This window comes from Stegostoma tigrinum, chromosome 23 (assembly GCF_030684315.1).
Source record: "Stegostoma tigrinum isolate sSteTig4 chromosome 23, sSteTig4.hap1, whole genome shotgun sequence".
NCBI classification, from domain to species: domain Eukaryota; kingdom Metazoa; phylum Chordata; class Chondrichthyes; order Orectolobiformes; family Stegostomatidae; genus Stegostoma; species Stegostoma tigrinum.
The window spans coordinates 24,701,968-24,722,623 of record NC_081376.1 but is presented as its reverse complement, the minus strand read 5'-3'; the positions used below and the strand labels follow the sequence as shown (position 1 = coordinate 24,722,623).

At 41.3% G+C, this 20,656-nt stretch overlaps 1 protein-coding gene across 4 annotated transcripts in view; it reads right to left on the bottom strand.

The window, feature by feature from the left end:
• LOC125462232 (BTB/POZ domain-containing protein KCTD5-like) overlaps positions 1–18,944 on the bottom strand; it is a 74,054-nt gene extending 55,110 nt beyond the window's left edge. The window contains exon 1 of one of the 4 annotated variants that reach the window (XM_048552008.2): positions 18,647–18,944. In XM_048552008.2, coding sequence (XP_048407965.1) covers positions 18,647–18,868 — 222 coding nt within the window. In that variant the 5' untranslated portion in view covers positions 18,869–18,944. The remainder of the gene's footprint in view (positions 1–18,646) is intronic. The other 3 variants (XM_048552007.2, XM_048552010.2, XM_048552011.2) reach the window with 3 other exon arrangements.
• Positions 18,945–20,656: the final 1,712 nt, after the last annotated feature.

Here is a 20,656-nt window from a genome sequence, read left to right as displayed (position 1 = left end):
CTGGTTTTAAAGCTCTTGCCTGAAGCTGTATCCTCCCAATATTGAGCTGCAGTCAATTTGTTTAACAGAACATTCAGCATTTAAATCAGAAATGGTTTCCTTAATCAACTGAAGATAAGGAACTTTCTGGTCATGAAATACTTCCCTTATCTTAAAAGGATCTGAATTCCTACAATGCAGAATGAGCCCATTCAGCCAATCAAATCAGCACTGACACTCCGAAGAGCAATCCTACCGAGATTCAGAACCCTACATGCCTCCATAGCCCCACATTTACTATGGCTAATCCACCTAGCTTACACATCTCTGGATACCCTACACAATTTTTGCCATAGCCAATCCACTAGACCCACAAACCTTTGGATTCTGGAAGGAAACTGGAGCACTCGGTGGAAACTCATTCAAATATAGGGAAAACGTGTAAACTCCACACAGGTGGTCACCCAAGGCTGGTATCAAGTCTGGGTCCGTGGCACTTTGATGCAATGCTAACCACTGAGCCAATGGTTGCCAATGTTTGCAGTGGGTGCAGCATCTTTTAGCAATAGTGTTCCCTTCATGCTGTACTGAGACAAGTTACCAGATTCAGCATTTTTAATCTTCTTAAAAAAGTAACGTTTTCATATCTGTATTCTACCTACTATTTGATACAATTAATGTTAGGCTTCCTGGGAAGGTAATTAAAATGAAGTCAAGAATCAATGCATTATGTCCAAAAACCAATGCATCACCTCCAACTTTAATTCACACTTTCTCAGCCAATTTCCCGATTAGTGCCAAAGACTCCACTTCGAAGTCACGAAGATACCACCACAAAACTTATATCCAAGCAAATTCTTTCAAGACACAATTACTTGTATGTTAACAGGCCCTCAAAGTCAGTAATTACCGTACTATTAGTGAAACTAGAATCATAGAGACCATACAGCATGGAAAGAGGCTAATCCGCTCACTGGGTCTGCACCAACCCCCCGAAGAGCATCCCACCAAGCCCTAGCCCCTGACTGTGTCCCCATAACTCCTTTTTTGCCATGGCTAATCCACCTAACCTGCACATTACAGGACAATTTAGCACCTAACTTGCACATCTTTGGACAGTGGGAGGAAACCAGAACACCTCGTGCAAACCCAAGCTGACATGGGGTGGACTTGCAATCAATCAACGAATTGAACCCAGTTCCCTAGCACTGTGATACTGCAGCGCTAACCACTAAGCCACCATGCCGCTCAGAAATGTGCATCAACTGTGCAGAAGTAGCTTTTTAAAAGGTAATTAAATTTTGGTTAATTGCAGTTAGAATGAACCCTAAATGCAACAAAGTATCTGAAATGACGACAAATTTTAGTTTTACGGAGAGTACAAGATTAAGTTACAATTATTTGATTGTTTAGTTAAAACTGTACCAAAAATTACAAGATAGATGTTGGATAAATTACAAGTTAGCACCAAATATATTATAAATTGGTTACGTACCCCGGCTTATTATAATATTCTGATTTAACATTTCCACCCTTTTAATGTTATGCCACTTGAACAGTTTTATTTTCACAGTCTTGCTTCTTCAAGTTCCATTTCGTTTTATACCATTATATTGCACATTATTGTATCAGACACACCTGTTGTTGGAACCTATTTGGCGCCAATTGTGGGAGGGACACAAAGGTTTGGAGGATGGGGGTATTGAAGTGAGTGAACTTACACATTACCATAAGGGAGACAAATTGGAAGAGTAGGAAAGGTAAGAGTTAAAGTCTGTGAATCAATAAATGTGAATTTATACTACATTTTTGCTTTATTCAGTAGTTTATTTTATGTTACAAGCTGTCTAAACTTGGAATGCAGCACTGCGTAGGTACAGTGCAGTATTTACAGTCATACAGATATACAGCATGGAAACAATCCCTTTAGTCCAACTCACCCATCACCAAATATCCTAAGTAAATTATTCGCCAGCATTTGGCCAATATCCCTTTAAACCCTTCCTAGTCATATACCCATCTAGATGCCTTTTAAATGTTGTAATTGTACCAGCCTCCACCACTTCCTCTGGCAGTTCATTCCATACATGTATCACCCTCTGTGTGAGCACAGTCACACCAAGCTAGCTCAGTATATATTTTTAAAAAGGTTAATCAAGAGACAGATCACAATAAAAACATACAGTCAAAAAAGAACCCACTCTACTCACTACTGTAGATTTACCAAAACAAAATCAGTAAGGTTACATTTTAAAAATAGCCATTAATTGCTTCCCTGCTGTGAGCTTGCCTGCACAGGTTTCTCCAAGATCAGCTGTAAATTTTTCTGTTTGTTTTCTTAGAGAATGAACTCTGATGTCCAGAGATGCTTGAATCAGACATCAAAGACAGTTGCTGTGCAGATTCACTGCTGGGTAATAACAGTCCAGGTTTCTTTCTCTATTTGAATCATTTCCCTTGTGGTCTCTACTTTTGTCTCTCTTCTGCCTTTTTTTAAAGTGCCATCATTTTGATTTTTTTTAACCCTGAACAGTTTATAAAGCAGTAATTACTGCTCCTCGAATTCAAGGAAATCAGCTTCAACATCGGAAATACCTCAAGAAAGGAATATCTCCTACAGCCACAAAATTTTCCTGTCCTCCATCTTGGATTACCCAGATTCCTCTTCCAACTTGCATACCGCTATCATGTAGGCAAGATAATATTTCAAGGAATCTAATTCCAGCTATAACCTTAATTCCTATGGAAACACATGATTCATCATTTTTTTTCACTGAAACAATGATTCTCAGCAATTTAATAAAACTGACTAGTGGTTGGCAGTATCTTCTCTGGAACAAACAGAGAATGACATAGAAACTCAGATTCTTGGCAGAATCTGTGCAGAGGGAAACAAAGTTACCTGAAAGTTCAGCATGTCTGGCAGCATCTATGAAGAAAAAATCAGAATTAATGTCTTGGGTCTGGTGACCCCTTGGAGGAAGATGGGGGTGGCGGGGGGAGAAGGTAAATCAGGAACAGCAACATCTGTTTTTGCTCCTGATATACAGCATCCACAGTTCTTTAGATTTTTAACAAAGTTACATATTGAGTCAACTGGGGCTCTTCATCAAGAGTCCCTCCTTTATGGTGACTTCAACAAAGTAAGATGGGAGTGGAGCACTGCATCACGTCCACCCGAGCTAGGTAACTCCCAACAGCAGATAGAATAATCCACTCACCCATGTTCAGTTTACAGAGTGCTAGACAGCTGCCATTGAGTGGTGACTGCAAATTTAAGGTGATGAAGTGTGAAACATTTTGCACAGCATTAAAACTTATTAGCTTATGATCTCCAGTGTAGAGAGGTGAATCATGGGCAATGAACAAAAATTTGGTGTTGCATACTTGAATGGACAAAGGTGTGAATTAACATTAAAAACAAGCCAAATCCAACAGACACTGCATAGCACCTGTCAACTGCATAACAAACACTCAAATAGCACAGGGCTCTAATAAAGGTAACTACAGGACAGATATAAAACAAGGCTGAGATATGAAATAATAAAATGTGAGGCTGGATGAACACAACAGGCCAAGCAGCATCTCAGGAGCACAAAAGCTGACGTTTCGGGCCTAGACCCTTCATCAGAGAGGGTCTAGGCCTGAAACGTCAGCTTTTGTGCTCCTGAGATGCTGCTTGGCCTGCTGTGTTCATCCAGCCTCACATTTTATTATCTTGGAATTCTCCAGCATCTGCAGTTCTCATTACCTCTGAGATATGAAATGGTTGCCAGGTCGAGCAATGGAACCACAAACTATTACAATCTATATCAAAAACTAATTAGTAAAGTTAGATCACTAGGAATTCAGGGTGAACTTGCCAATTGGATACAAAATTGGCTTTATGGCAAGAGACATAGGGGAGTGGAGGAGGGTTGCTTTTCAGACTTGAGGCCGGTCACCGGTGTTGTTCCATAGCGTTTGGAATTGGGTCCACTTTTGTCTGTCATTTATAACAAATGATTTTGATGAGGAGGCATGGTTAGTAAGTTTGCAGATGACACCCAAATTGGTAGTATAGTGGACAGTGAAGGCGGTTATCTAACATTACAAAGAGAACTTGATCAATTAGGCCAATGGGCTGACGAGTGCCAAATGGAGATTAATTTGGATAAACGTGAGGTATTGTATTTTGGTAAGACTAAAAAGGACAAGACTTATGCAATTAATGGTAGGGCCCTGGGTAGTGCTGTAGAACAGACAGACCTAGGGGCTCAGGTACATAATTCTTTGAAATGTACATCACAGGTAGACAGGATGGTTAAGGCAGTATTAGCATGTTTGCCTTCATTGCTCAAAATTTTGAGTTTAGGAGTTGGGATGTCATGTTACTGTTGTATAGGATGTTGGTGAGGCGTCTTCTGAAGTACTGTGTGCAGTTCACGTTACCATGTTATAGGAAGGATGTTATTAAATTGGTGAGGATTCAGAAAAGGTTTACAGGATGTTGTCCGAATGGTGGGTTTGAATATATAGACTGGAAAAGTTGGGATTTTTTCTACTAGAGATTGAGGGGTGTCCTTATTGTGGTTTATGAAGTCATGAGGGACATAGATAAGGTGAATGACAAGGTGTTTTTCCTAGGGTTGGGCGGGGGGGGGGGGGGGGGGGGGGAGAAGAGAGAAGAGTTCAAAACTGGGGGGCATATTTTTAAGGTGAGAGGAGAAAAATTTAATAAGGACATGAGGGCAACTTTTTTGCACAGAGTGACAGTTGAGTATGGAATGAGCTGTCGGACGATCTGGTGGATGCAGGTACAGTTACAATGTTTAAAAGATATTTGGATAAGTTCATGAATAGGAAAAGTTGGGAAGGATTTGGGCCAAGTGTAGGCAGTTAAGACTAGTTTATTTGGGATCATGATTGGCGTGGACTGGTTGGACCAAGGGTCTGTTTCCATGCTGCATGTCTCTATAACTTAAATTAGGGAAACAAGTGGAATATATACAAGTTTGTTATGATACAGTGTTGGGTCAACAAGTCAGCTGTGATGATACAAAGGGATACAGAGTGGGAAATTAGAGTGGGCAAGAATGTGGTGAATGGAGTATAATGTTGGTAAATGTGAAATTAACCACTTTTCTTTTGCTAACAGTGAGAAACTAGCAAACATTGATGCTCAGAAACAATTGGTAGATCTTCTATATAAACCACAAATTCAGCGTGCAAGTATAGAAAGTAATTAGAAAAGCAAATAGTATTACATCCTTTATTTTAATGAGGTTATGATAAAAGGGAAAATAAGCCTGCTGCAAGTAGAGATGAATTTGTTGAGACCACAAATGGAGTAGTGGTCTCTTTCTCTAAAGAGGATACATAAAGACTCACAACATTGATTTCTTGAGAGAGAAGAATTTGTCTGATGAAATATTGAATAGACTGGGCCTAAATTCTTAGTAGTTAGAAGAACAAGAAGCAATCTCGTCTTGAATCGGACAGGATAGACAGTGCAAAGCTGTATCTCTCAACATACAAGGTCTTGGAGATCATAGCCTCAGGATGAGGAGGCCAACAATTTAGTACTGAAATACTATGAAGTTTCAATACTCAGAAGGTTGGATGCTTTTGTAATTCTTTTGAGTGCTGCTACTCTGGCTGCTCAGTCATTAAATACACCCAACAACAAAACTGACAGAAGCATGGAAAATCAAGAATTAATGGGATTAGAACAGGAAAATGGAGAAAAAGTAAGAGCTTGTCAACCTACTCCTGTTCCCATTTCTAATTTACGAGGCTTTGGGGAGAGCACTACCACCACTGAACCAAATCAGTCTCTGCCAATACTTGTTATGACAGTCAACATCAAGCTGATTTTTCTCTGCCCCAAGGCACTGAACAGGGCTTTGCTGCACTGTTCCTCCAATTTTGAGAATTCTTAGTTTGCACAGCTTGGTAGCAACCGAGCTATAAACCCCTCAGGCGACCTTGTAAAAATTTCTGCTAAATTCTAGAGGATGAATGGCTCAATATAACAAAACAAAAGCAAAATCCACTTTGAACAACATTCATGTATTAAGCAGGGGTGTACTCAAATACCAATGTGTTTGAACCGCTCCATTACAGCTCCAAAATTGGTACCTATCCAAGGAAGCTGGCAATCACTCAGGGATACCCTTTCTACAAAACGCATGACAAATTCAATCTCGTTAATTGCTATCATCAGTAAAGTGATGAAAGGTGCTGTTGAGGGTGCTATCAAGCACTGTGTACTCAGCAAAAGCCTGTATACTGACATACAATTTGTGGCCTACTAGAACTATGTGGCTCATTATTACATGAGCTCATTACAGACTACATCTAAAAATAGATAGATGATCTGAATTGTCCTTGCTGTCTTGACTGCAGTTAGCAGAATGTGGCATTAAGGAGCCCTGATAAAACACAAGTCAATGGTAATTGGGGGGAATTCCACTGGTTCAAATCATTTATAGCACAAATGAAGGTGGTTGTTAGGTGTCAATTACCTCACACCCAGCACATTGTTACAAGAGTTCCTCACAACAGTGTACTGTACCCAACCATCTTCAGTCGCTTGAACAACTTTCACTCCACAAATATAAAAGTGGAGCAGTTCATTGATGATTACTGCTTTCAGTTCCATTTGCAACCGCTCAAATAATTAAATGGTCCTCTTTATTCATTCCCAGGATGTGGACACCACTGTCTTGGCCAACATTTAGTGCCCACACCTAATTGCCCACAGGACGATTAACAGTCGATCACAATACCGTAGGTCTGGTATCACATGTAGGCCAGACCAGCAAAGATGGCGGTTTCCTTTCCCAAAGCATGAGGAACCAGATTTTTTTTCAACAATTTACAATGGTTTGTGGTGATTGCTACTCTTAATTCTAGAATTTTTTAAAAATTGAATTCAAATTCCAACATTTGCTATTGTGGGATCTGAATCTTGGTCTGGGACATTACACTGGTCTCTCGATTAATAGTCTAGTAATAATATCACTAGGTCATCACTTTTACTTACCCATGCACAACAGACACTAAGTAAGGTTGGTTTGATAAATAAGAAATATTGTGTCACAAATTCCAGGAAATGCTGTCCCAACAACAGAAATAACATTCAACTGAATTAACATTGAACTTCTAATAAAGTGTCAGGGCTTAGCATTGCAGATTAATTACAGTCTTGCCATAAAACAGCAAGCCTGAGAATGGATATTCTGTACTGTGTATGCCACTTCCTGTCTCACCACTTACAAGCACGGCAGGAGTATGATGGAATGATCTCCCACTTGCCTACAGCACAAGTTTGACAATGCCCAGAACGAAGTAGCCCATTAATCAGCACCAATCCACCAATTTAAGCATTCATTCCCTACAGCAGAACACAGTTGCTGTACTGCATTCCATCTACAATATTCCCTTTAGCAATTTGTTAAGGTTTTGACTGTAGTCCAAATCCGTAATCTCTACCATCTACTCAGTCAAAAGACAGATGCTCAGGAACCAAGTTACCCAAAACATACATAATTCCAACTTGGAAACACTGAAGAGTCTCTTTCCATGCTGTACACTCTATAACTGTTCATTCTTCACCGCTGGGCCAAAGTCCTGTGACTCCCTTCCTGGAGCACCTTCACCATCATCTTCTCAAATTCAATTAGGTATCAATAATTGCTGGTATTGTCACACAAGTCCAAATTCCACACACAAATTTGAATAAGAATGTTCATGGCTGGCTAAATTTTGGTTTTGACTCTCAAGTTAGCTAATTAAAATATCTGACAACTGTGATACAAATTACTGACCAAGAACTCTTTCAGATTAAGGAAGCCAGACTGTTAGTACAACGCATATACACTTGCAACCAGCAAGTGATTTGCATTTTTTAGCAGACCAAACGTGTCAGGACACATCCGTTTAGATAAATACTGTAAAATATTTTTGATCTACATGCTCTCCAATTTTGGTACGTGCCACATCTCAGATGAAATTGTTTATTTTCAGGAATTATCTAGACATGTGCATATTAAGAATGATGCCTACCTTGCTGATCACAACAATTACCGCTATAAAAATCAGAATGAAAACAATTACACACCAGTATTCCCCAATACTACAAGTGACATTTATGAAAAATGTCTAGTCAATAGCAGGCTTTAATTGTGCAAAGTATCCAAACTAAACCTAAATTTTGATCTCACTGAGAACTCACACAAATGCATGCAACAGAAGTCACTAGTTAAATGGGGATGGTCACTAAAGCATCAATACCTGAAAGCATAGTGGGAAAAGAATGCCAAACTGACAGAAGGAAGCCACAAGAACAGCAAGAAACTCCAAAAGCAATATCTTTGACAAGCAAAACAAGAATCAGCTGTGTTAAAGATTACGTAGAGGAATTAATCTAAAAATGCTAACACCTTTCTTTAAAATAAATAACAGAAAACAGGTCTTCACTAAAATATAAACTATTTTATACATAAAATTCAAAGCCTCATCATAGCTTGACTCCAATTGCTGCCTAAAATGTTTCAACAAGATTCTTCTCAAAGGCTAAAAATTGCCAGCACACTCAAAACCAAGCAGGAAGTAGCTTCTAACAGTCTTGGTTAATCTTCATTCCACTGAGCCATCAGGAATATTGCACAAAGGCTGCCCTGATCAACAAGAATATTCCACTCATGAAAGCAAAGTGGTTAAAATCAGGTTAATGCTGTGTACTGGATGTGCAGAATCTGAAATGTCACAGATAACTGTGTTAAATGCTCATGAGCATACTTAGACACAGAATCGAATTAATCACTTCACAATCAAGCCTCAGCAGACCTTCTAATACCAAAAACTGCACACAACCAATATTCTTCAATATCCAATACTCTAACTTTTAACTACTCCTACTAGCAATCCATCCTTGTTTATATATATGGTCAATGACTTGAGTATCCCTCAACAGGTTCATTTCCATTCTCACCTTCCATCCATCAGCCTTCACATTTCTCAAATAATGCAATATTGTTAACAAAAATCTAACACCAAACAACTCCAAATGACATTGTTTGACCTACTAACCTGCCGTGTAAAGGTAACGCAAGACCTTTCCATTCATCTTCTAAACCACTGTTGAGTACTGCAAAATCTCAAGACTTCAATGTATTTTTCTCCAGTTAAGCACATCACGTTCACTACTCAGTACAATCTCAGCCATGTTGGAAAGCATGTTCTATAAATGTTCATGCTGTCCATGGGTGGTGATGAACTCCCTGTTGTTTCCTTCTCAACCTTCAGTCATCCAGACATTAACAACAACTCCAGCTAAAGCATTTTATATTTTTAAGTCACTAAGCAGTACTCTATTTAGGCATTGGCTTTAGCAATTTAGGATCTTAAAACAGGCTTTACTTCCTCTGCAGTAGAAGACAGGTCTGTCTGTGGGACATGGAGTGGCTTGGGATGGAAAGTCACAAAAGAACACAGCTTGCAGGGAAATCCTGGTGCCGTCAGTATCAAATCTGCACCCATTCCCCAAGTCTATTCCTTTTTTAAAAGGCACATTTTGACATTTTAGCTGCACACTAAGTTTACAGGTGTTCCTTGTTTAACTTTCTACCTCTTCCTATTTGACACTGCAATAACCATTCGCACATGTTTTTGTTTCCAAATTGCTTTATGGTTCCTTCCATTTCCCAAAGGAAAATCTACCTATTTCTTCATTTAAGTGATATACCAGAGTACTCATTTCATTTTTTCACTTCTCTCCTGTACTGTTTTGATTTTCTTATATCTTTTACGTCTTTCATCTCTTCAGTTCTAATTAATGGCTGCAACTTTAAACCTTAATTTGCCTATTTCTCCTCAGATGCTGATTGACCAGATGTGCTCCCCTAAAAGTCTATAATCTAACTGCACTGCTGGATGCCTTTCACAGCTGTATATTACCCTCAAAAACCTATTAATATGCAGCTGCAAAATCCATTACAGAGCTCGGTTACAACATTTCAAAAGGTTGGCAAACACCTACCTGACCAGTTGAATGAGAATGTTCAGATGTCATTCTTTATTCATCATAAAAACAATACTTTGTATTGCAGAAATAGTTGAGATAATTTGAAAACTGCATTGTCAAAACTTATGCCTGTATATAATCTGAACAAATCATGTCAGAGGCTGGTTAATCAATCACTGGGCTTCCAAAACGCACAATTATTTGGTCTACATTCTTCCTGATACTGTAGTACCCAATTTTGTTTTATTTTGTCTATCCCGCTAAAATTGCAGATCTAGCGCTCCTTATGCTTAGCAGTGAAGGATTTCAGTTGGTGACCATCGAAATAAAGGAAGAACAGCTTAATTTTGAAATATTATTAAATACTTTGAATTTCAATGTAAAATCTCTTACAATCAAGATGGAATATTAATCAGAGGCTTGAATTAGTACCAGCTCTACATATTTTTTGCATACTTTGCCACAAGTTTCACATGCATTCTTTCCATCACCTGTTCAATTCACCAAGTAGTTGGCAATGAAGAAACATATTCCAGAAGAGACAGTTTCCACGACAGGGTAAGGAATCTTTAATACAGCAACAACTAGGTGAGCACACTTACTACAACTTCCAGGACCCAAGTCCAATTACATCATGGTCTGGAACTGAAGCTTTCCTAATGTATGGAAGGTCACTTTTGACTTATTCTTTAAATGCAATGCAAGGACTGAAAACTGGTAACTGTTAAATAAAGACTGCAGGGATTTGTAGTTTTTCCAAGATGGATTTCCAATTGTGTATTAATAAGGAACCAGACGAGTAGAACTGCATGCTTGCAAGTTAATTTCAAGCCAGCAAGGTGTGCAGATGGCTTGCTTATTGCACTTACAGCTTCCTTATCCAGAAGTGTGAGAAAATGTTGGCAATACTCTGTGTCTGAAGAAATAGAACACTTTGGCCTGCCGAATCTTTGTCAAAATGTTTTTTTTTATTCACTTGTGGGGCATGGGCATCACCAGCTAGCCAGCACTCATTGGCCATCTACTTCTGCCCTTGGAAGGTGGTAGTGAGCTGCTTTCTTTAGGTTGATCAACAATGCCCTTAGGGAGGGAATTCCACGAATATGACCCATCAGTGAAGGAACAGTGATATATTCCAAGTCAGAATAGGGAGTGGCTTGGAGGGGAACTTGCAGGTGGTGGTGTTGCAATGTATCTGCTGCACTTCTCCTTCTAAACTGAAGTGGTCATGGGGTTTGGAGAGTGTTAAGGATCTTTGGTGAATTTCTGCAGTACATCTTGTAGATTCCATCACACTCCTGACTTGTGCCTTGTAGATTACAGACAGTTTTTGGGGACTCAGGTGGTGACTTACGCATCACGGAATTCCTAGCCTGGTGACAGTAACACCGTTGACCATCGTGGGGCAGTAGTTAGGTTGTCTTTAATTGGAGATAGTCATTGCCTGACGTGTGTGGCGTAAATGTTACTTGCCACTTGTCAGCCCAAGCCTGGACATTATCCAGATCTTGTCGCATTTTACCATGGACTACTTCAGCATAAGAGTCATGAATGGTGCTGACCATTGTGCAATCAATCGTCTACAAGCATCCCCATTTCGGACCTTATGGTAGAGGACAGATTGTGGTAAAGCAGCTGAAGAGGTTTGGGCCTAGGGGACTACCCTGAGGATCTCCTGCAGTGATGTCCTGAAACTAAAATGACCGATCAACAACCACAACCATCTTCCTACGTGTCAGGTATGACTCCAACTATTGGAGAGTTTGCTGCTGATACCCATTGATTCCAGTTTTGCTAAGGATCCTCAATGCCACACTCAGTCAAATGCAGTCTTAATGTCAAGGTCTGTCACTCTCACCTGGCTTTTGGAATTCAGCTCTTTTGTCCACGTTTGAACCAAAGCTGTAATGAGGTCAGGAGCTGAGTGGCCATGGTGGAACCCAAACTGGGCATCACCGAGCAGGTTATCGCTGAGCAGATGCTGCTTGATAGCACTGTTGATGACACCTTCCATCACTTCACAGATTATCAAGAGTAGACAGATGGGGCATACATAGAACATAGAACAATACAGCGCAGAACAGGCCCTACGGCCCTCGATGCTGCGCCGACCTGTGAACTAATCTAAGCCCCTCCCCCTACACTATCCCATCATTATCCGTATGCTTATTGAAGAACTGTTTCAATGCCCCTGATGTGACTGAGTTAGCTACATTGGGAGGCAGGGCGTTCCACGGCCTTACCACTCTCCGAGTAAAGAACCTGCCTGTGACATCTGTCTTAAATCTATCACCCCTCAATTTGTAGCCATGCCTCTTGTACAAGCTGAAGTCATCATCCTCGGAAAAAGACTCTCACTGTCCACCCTATCTAATCCTCTTGTACGTCTCTATTAAATCCCTTCTTAACCTCTTTCTCTCCAATGAGAACAGACCCAAGTCCCTCAGCCTTTCTTCATAGGAGTATTTGGTCAGGTTGGATTTGTCTGCCTTTTTATGCACAGGACATACCTGGGCAATTTTCCATATTGTTGGTCAAATGCCAGTATTGTAACTGTACTGGAAGAGCTTGTCTATAGGAGGCGCAAGTTCTGAAGCACAGGTGTTCAGTACTATTTCCAGAATTTGTCAGTGCCCACAGTCTTTACACTATCCAGTGCCTCCAAATGTATCTTGACATCAAGTTGAGTAAACTGAATTGGCTGAAGACTGGTATCTGATGCCAGGAGGAGGCTGACATGGATAAGCACTTTTAGCTGAAGATACAAACACTTCAGTTTTACCTTTTGCACTGGTGTGTTGTGCTCTTCTGTAATTGAGGGTGGGGATATCTGTGGAGTCACCTCCACGAGTAAGAAGTTCATCCTCAACTGGATGAAGCAGAACAGCCGAGCCTAGATCTGATCCAGTGGTGGTTGTGGAAGGGTGGTTCACTTACTGCTTATGCTGATTGAAATACACATGGTCTTGTTTGGTAGCTTCACTGGGTTGACACCACACTTTTTGTCTGCCAGGCGATCCTCCCGCACACTTTACTGAACCAGGGTTTACTCCCTGGGATGGTAATGATTGAGTGGGGGATATGCCAGACCATGGGGTACACATTATGCTGGGGTACAACTGTGCTGCTGCTGATGGCTCACAGTGCTTCCTGGATGTCCAGTCTTCACTTGCATGATTTACTCGATGTCTGCCCCATTTACCATGGTGTTGTGATCTACACAACACAATGGAAGGTATTCTCAATGTAACAGTGGGACTACGTCTCCATAAGGACAGTGTGACGGTCACTCCTATTGATATGGTCATAGACAGATGCATCTGCATGCAGCAGATTGGTAGGGGTGAGGTCGAGTTTGTCTTTCCTTCTCGTTAGCTTCCTCACCACACGTCACAGACCCAGTCTAGTGGCAACATCCTGTAGGACCGAACCAGCTTGATTCAGTAGTGCTACTGCCGAGTCACTTTTGGTGATGGGCATTGAAATCCTCTACCCAGGTACATTCTGCACCCTTGCCACTCTCAGTGCTTCCTCCAAGTGCTGTTCAACATACTGGAGTACTGATTCATCAGTTAAGGGAGGACTGTACGCGGTAATCAGCAGGAGGCTTCTTTGCCCACGTTTAACTTAAAGCTGTCTGTCCAAAGTATTTCCAGCAGCCAGTAAGTTTTTCTTTTCCGAATCCTATTTGCTCTAAACGTTCTCCACAACAGAATCAATGCCTTTTTATAACTCACATGCTCCTAACTACATCTTCCCAAACTCCCATGTCTAAAAAATTGTTGCTTTGAAAATATGGCTGGTTTCTATTGCAGCTTCTTAAGCAACAAAAGGAAAAAGGGATAGAGGAAGGAATTAGTGGAGTCCACACAGCTCATGCAAACAGGCAGGATTTCCTGCTTGCTGCATGCTATGGCTCCTCCACATACTCTTAGGATGAAGCAGCATTATTTTTATTCCTGTTAAAAAAAACACGAGCAAGACAAACAAGGCAAGGGAATACATGATGCAAGATAAGTTCCTAGGAAGCACTGAGCATCACAGGACCTTGGTAGGCATGTCCACTGGTCCCTTAGAGTTGCAGGTAGACAAACTGGCTAATGGCAGCATAAGATATACTTGCCTTTATTAGCTAAAGCAGGGAGGTTATGCTTAAACTGTAGAAAAGCTGATTAGGTCACAGCTAGAGTACTATGTGCAGTTTTGGAATCTACATTCTAGAAGGATGTAATTGCACCTGCATGGGTCCAAATGAGATTTACCGAGAGTGTTTCAGTTATGAAGAGAGACTGAGTAGATGGAAGTTGTTTTCCTGGGAGCAAGAGAGACAGTGGCGACATGATTGAAAGGCAAAAAATTATAAAGGACATAGGCAGAATAGACAGTAAGAAGGGCCGAGATTCAAGGGGCAGCAGGTTAGAGGGGGTGTTAGGAAAAACGTTTTCATTCAGACGGTGCGGGGAATCTGGAACTCACTGCCTCTGAAGGTGGTACTGGTAGAAACACTCATAACAGCGAGTTTTGAGAAGATTTGGAGCTCAGGTTGGGGTTCTGGATGTGAATTAGTGGAGTCCACACAGCTCATGCAAACAGGCAAGATTTCCTGCTTGCTGCATGCTATGGCTCCTCCACATACTCTTAGGATGAAGCAGCATTATTTTTATTCCTGTTAAAAAAAACACGAGCAAGACAAACAAGGCAAACTAATCAATTGATTTGGAGCCCACCTACCACCCTCTGAGAAAAAGAACAGGAAATGACAACACAACCCAAGGAAACCTAAACCGATAAATAGAAAGCGAGACATAAGACCAGCGCTTCACCGGAGGCTCACTGATGATGTTACCTTGAATGGTGTCGAAACGTCTGAAAACGAACCTTCCAGCTCAGCGAGCAAACTCACATCCAGAACGCTCATAACATTTAAGCAGTACTTAGGTGTGTACTTGCATTGCCAAGGCATGCGAGGCTATGAGCTTACTCCTATAAAACGGGATTACAATCGTTTGGTGGTTGTTTTGACTGGGGCAGACTCAACCGACTGAAGGGCTCTTTTTCTGTACTATAGTCCGCAATGACTACAAGAATGATTTCAGACAGTGAAGGGTTTACACGTATCTTCAGAGACAAAAAAATGGGCGTTACTTCCAAACTGGATTTCTCCCTTCATCCATAACATTGCTCAAGAAAATTTAAGGGTTGTGATCCCACAAGGACCAACTATGATTTAGGCAGGAATTCTTAAAGACTGTTTACTGTTGATATAACATCCTTGGTCTCCTGCATTCCAAAGTACCAGCTCATCTAAATTGTAAACCTGGTTACAAAAGATGAATTTTATTTTCCCTTTCTCCTTTTATTGTTGACTTGCTGCACGCTGCAATTATATCCGCCCTTCAATGACTAGTAAATGACATTAATTGAACATTGCCAAACCATCCAATGAATTCTGGCTAGTTTGTATATGCTTTCTATTAAATAGTCTTCTCCTGCAGTGATGTAGCCTGGCTACTAACCAGAATGTTTGACCTCGGTAATGTGGCTCCAACGTACAACAAATCTTCAAAACATCACGTTAAGATTAGCAACAGCTGTATGATTCAGAAAGACCAAGCAAAACTTAAACATTTCAAATAAAAAAATTGGTGCAAGCATTTCATTTTTAGGAATGAAACATCAGTCTGTTCCCAAACGTACAATTGATTCATACAATCAGATTTTTCACCACTCAGCAGATTTCATTATTAGGCATGCACAAAATGGCAGCAGATATTCCTCATAACTAAAGTGTGGTAAATCCTATCTTAGTAATTCTCCAGTGTTTCATCATTTCTAGCCACTACACTGCAATGCTCTCTGCTCCTACTCAAAACCATATTTGATTGAGCTTTTGGTTCAACCCTCTCCCTTCAGGTTTCCAATTTCCTTCACAGCATCAAACAAAGATGCTACCAGACATTTCTAGCTTGGTATAGTGTTTAAAACACAAGTTCCAGTACAACAGGTAACACCAGCTATGAAATTTGTCAGGTTTCTTGGTGAGTTATCACTAATTTACTTTCTTGCCGTGCATTGGCAGATCTTTTGGCAAAGGCACCTTTTTACTTCTGGGCATCTCACTCTTCAGAAGTCAAAAAATGGTGTTCAGAGGAATGTGTCAGCATATGAAATGTCTCAACCCCTCTGACCGAAAGACTGTTACAAACATCAGTTGAAGCTACAGCTCTTAATGGGAGACAAGTGCTGTCACTTGACAAGGTAATGAGGTTGTAAAGTAAAATTTGGGTGGGTAAAATGTCACATTCTGTGGGCTTTTGTTTCCATCTGATAGTTCTCAAATGGAAAACATCGGACTGACACTAATCAAACCTAACAACACAAGGATTATTGAGACAACATTCAATGAAGTGTGATAATTATTGCATTGGATTTGTGAAGCCCCTGCAAGTGAAGTAAATAACTATTTATATGATGTTGGTTAGATTGTTAAGAAAGTCATATACCACTAATGATCACCAGTCTCCATAATTTCAGCTTTGGTATTGCCAGAAATAAAGACATTTTGATGAAGATTTTTTGTCTCACATGAGAACAATTTACAAGAATACCAATGCAAAGGGAAAACAATAGTTATTTTAACTGAAAGGAGAATGCTGATTTGGTCGGTTAGTGGATTCTGATTTATAGATGCAATGCCTTGAAGAATATATCAATTAATAACGTTTGACAGCTAACTGCAAAGCTTTGGTAAAGTTTTAAACTAGATAGGCTGACTCTGGTTGGGGCGATGGCTTGACCAAAGAATGGTCCAGAATAAATGGCTGTCACTTACTTTATTAAGTTGAATAAGCGCAGTAATATTCCAGCTATATTTCACCTTTAATACTATGATTTCACTGATCTCATTTACAGTCCTATGGTAAATGGACTCAGAAATTCAGCTTTGACAAGTTCAGATCCTCCTGCACTATGGAATGTAATACAGCACAATTACTACTGACAGGGAGAAAAGCAAAGAGAAGCCATTGAAAAATTATAACATGATTGGGATTTTATGGGAGACTAGTTCAAACAACTGTACAAGTGGTAAATCTCAACCTCTCACCATTTAACTGCTAATGCAAACACACAAAAAAAAGTCTGTTTCACAGCATCTCAAGTTATAGCACTTTATCAGGAGACAACATACAGACATAATTCCAGAATAAATGTGAAAGACCGGTCAGCAGATGGTAACTCAATACTCCCACAATCAGAATAAGAATTGATTGAAAAATAGCTTCAAGTGTAGTTGGGCTCAGGACTGATTTATAAGGCAGTGAGCACAACAACTAATAACTATACTGCTCCGTTAAACATGGTAAAATGACATACTTTGAATCACACCAAAAATGCAGTTATTAAACTCAGATTCACTTTAAATGTATACACTCTGTACAATGACCACTATTGCATGTCAAAGATACTGGCATATCATGGATCGTGTACCAACACGGCCCTTGATTTCTATCTAGACAGTGCGTGATAAATGACTATTGTTGAGAGGGTCAGAACCAAGCCCAGTCTTCCCTGTTCCATCTTCTTACACAGTAGCTGCAGAATATTCTGCTGCAAAGATACTTGCAATACCTCATGTGGTGTCAGTAACTAAGTACAGGGCAGGGACTGAACCCAGAATCATTCCGGTTGTGTGGATTTCTATTCTTCTGGGAACTCATCATGCAAAATGAAAATGCTGACTTGAATGCACTTTAAAAGATATCAAGGTAAGCGTTAACAAAGTGTACAGCTGGATGAACACAGCAGCCCAAGCAGCATCTTAGAAGATAAGCCTTCTCAGTCTGTATGTTACGGAATCCCTCCAGCAGCTTGCTTGTTCAAGTCTCAAAACAAAAATTACTGTAAGTAGGCCAAACTGCAATACACCACATTCACTGAAATGAATGATAGAAGTAATATCCAGCACAAACTCAAAGGTAACAGCAGTAAAATACATAACATCAATATCTGAGAGAACCAGTGGGAATTATTTTACGTCAGAAATAAACTTCTGGTAAATACTGATGCGTTTTAACCTTATTTCTTTCAATTATGTATCTTTTATGAATTACAGTTATGTTTGGTGCCTTACTATGCCAAGGCAGAAAACTGTAGAATTATGATCAACATTGTGTTCATGAAAAGACAATTTCTCAATATCTGCATGCAATATCGATCCTACAATGATTAACCTTCTCAAAATCATGTTCCTTCAGTCACATACAGTCAGAATTTCTATGCTCTGGATTAGAAATTGTAATGCCTTTACTGACAAGTCTAGGTGGTGTGGCTGGTCTCACAAACTGCAATGTCTTGTATGCACACACAACTCAGCAACAGCTGAACGGAATACAAAAGGTGGAGCACATAACCAAAACCAAAAATTCTCTGACTGTTGGTGGTTTTTGGGAGCTAGCATCACTCGTAACTTTCCAGTTTGCCAAAACACGCCTCATTTGAGATGAAAGTTTATATACAATATATGTTGAGGAATGTTAATCTTTGTCAGCATGTACGAAATTCTATCTGGATCCAACCTCTCTCCAAAACACAGGGTCTTGCGTACCCACCGACCCCACACTCTGAGTCCATCCTCTCCGCCCCCCACTCTCCCAGTACCTTGTCGGAATCCAGGTCGGGGTCGGCTTGGCACAGTCGATACAGGAATGACTTAGGATCGCGGCAGAGGGTCTGGCGGGTGCTCAGGAACCGGGTGCCACCGACATTCAGACGGACCCACTTGGCGGCAGCAGCCGCACGCTCCAAACCAGAACATTTTCGGCACAATGAACTGTTAAAGTTTTCAGACAGCTCCGACAACGCACCACTCACCGCCGCCATTCTCAACAACCGCCCAGCGCCCTCCCGCTGCAACCGCCACACCTCCCGGCAGGCCCCGCGGCCAACGCCACACCTCCCCCAACAACAACCCGGCCCCACCGCCACACCTCCCGGCAGGCCCCGCGGCCACCGCCACACCTCGCCCTACAACAACACGGCCCCGCAGCCACCGCCACACCTCCCCCTACAACAACGCGGCCACACCTCCGGCCCACCGCCACACCTCCCGGCAGGCCCCGCGGCCGCGGCCACCGCCACACCTCCCCCAACAACAACGCGGCCACACCTCCCCGCAGGCCGCAGGCCCCTGGCCCCTCTCCTCCCCCCCACCAAACCCGGCCAACAACACAGCCACACCTCCCGGCAGGCCCCGCGCCTCCTCTCCCCCACGCCCCCAAACAACAACAACCCGGCCACAGCTCCCGGCAGACCCACCTCTGGCCCCGCCCCCACACCTCCCGGCACGCCCCGCGCACTGCTGACATAAAGTGAAAAGCATGGGAAAATGTGCACTAGATTGAAAATGAGAACATAAAGTACTGGAGAAACTCAGCAGGTCTGGCGGTATCTGCTGAGACAAAATAGTGTTAACTTTTGGTGTCCGGTGACCCTTCCTGAGAACGGATAGTCAGGAAGAAGTGGTACAGCAATCTCCCAGCCGCACACCAGGATCTGTCAATAGTACGGGCTGACCTCGGGATAGCCGACACACAATAGTCTTATTATCCAGTTCTGCAGAAGGGTTACCGAACCCACAACGTTAACTCTCTTTTTCCCTTCGCAGATGCTGCCAGACCAGCTGAGCTTTGTCAACAACTTTGTTTTTTTTCGTTCCTGATTCACAGCATCCGCAGTTCTTTAGGTTTCTACGTTATCTTTTTTGTTTCATCTCCACATGACCATCAACCATCCCTTTGTCTGCCTGACTTTTGTTTCTCAAAAATAAATTGCTGGAGAAACTCAGCAGGTCTAGCAGCCTCTGTGGAGAGAGAGAGAGATAGAGCAGAATCAGTGCTTCGAGTCCAGTAACCCTTCAGAAGATCCAGTTCTTATTTTTGTTTCAAATTTCCATCATCCACATTTATTCTTGTTTATTTTTCGCTCAGCCCCATCTCCGTCAATCTGCTTATTTTTTGCCATCACCCCCCGCTCCCCGTCATCAGCGTAAATTCCACCTATTCTTCGCTACAATCTGTTCTGAAGGGTCATTGGACTCCAAACGTAACTCTTTCTTTCTCTCTCTCTCTCTCTCTCCACAGATGCTGCCAGACCTGCTGAGTTTCTCCAGCAATTCTTGATTTTGTTTCCAATCTACAGTTATTTGTTTTATTTTGTGCGATAGTTCCAAAGTCGTATTTGGACTTGAAACGATTATAATTGTGTTCCTCTCTCCACAACCACAACGAAATCGGAGTTTCTCTAATTCTTCTGTTTCTTTTTAATGTTCCACGGTTAATCTTTTAAACACGTTATAGTTATTTGAATGATATATTAACCGTGCAAATTGCACATAAATTCACAAGAATGTTAACGTATTTATACCACGACTGCTTGATATTCACTAAAAAAAACTCATGCACATTAACGTTGTACTTATGAAACACTTATTGTAAAAAAATAACTTTGGCCATCACGTAATAATGGGAACTGCAGATGCTGGAGAATCCAAGACAACAAAGTGTGAAGCTGGATGCACACAGCAGGCCAAGCAGCATCTTAGGAGCACAAAAGCTGACGTTTCGGGCGTAGACCCTTCATCAGAGAGCTCTTTGTTATTTTGGCTATCAT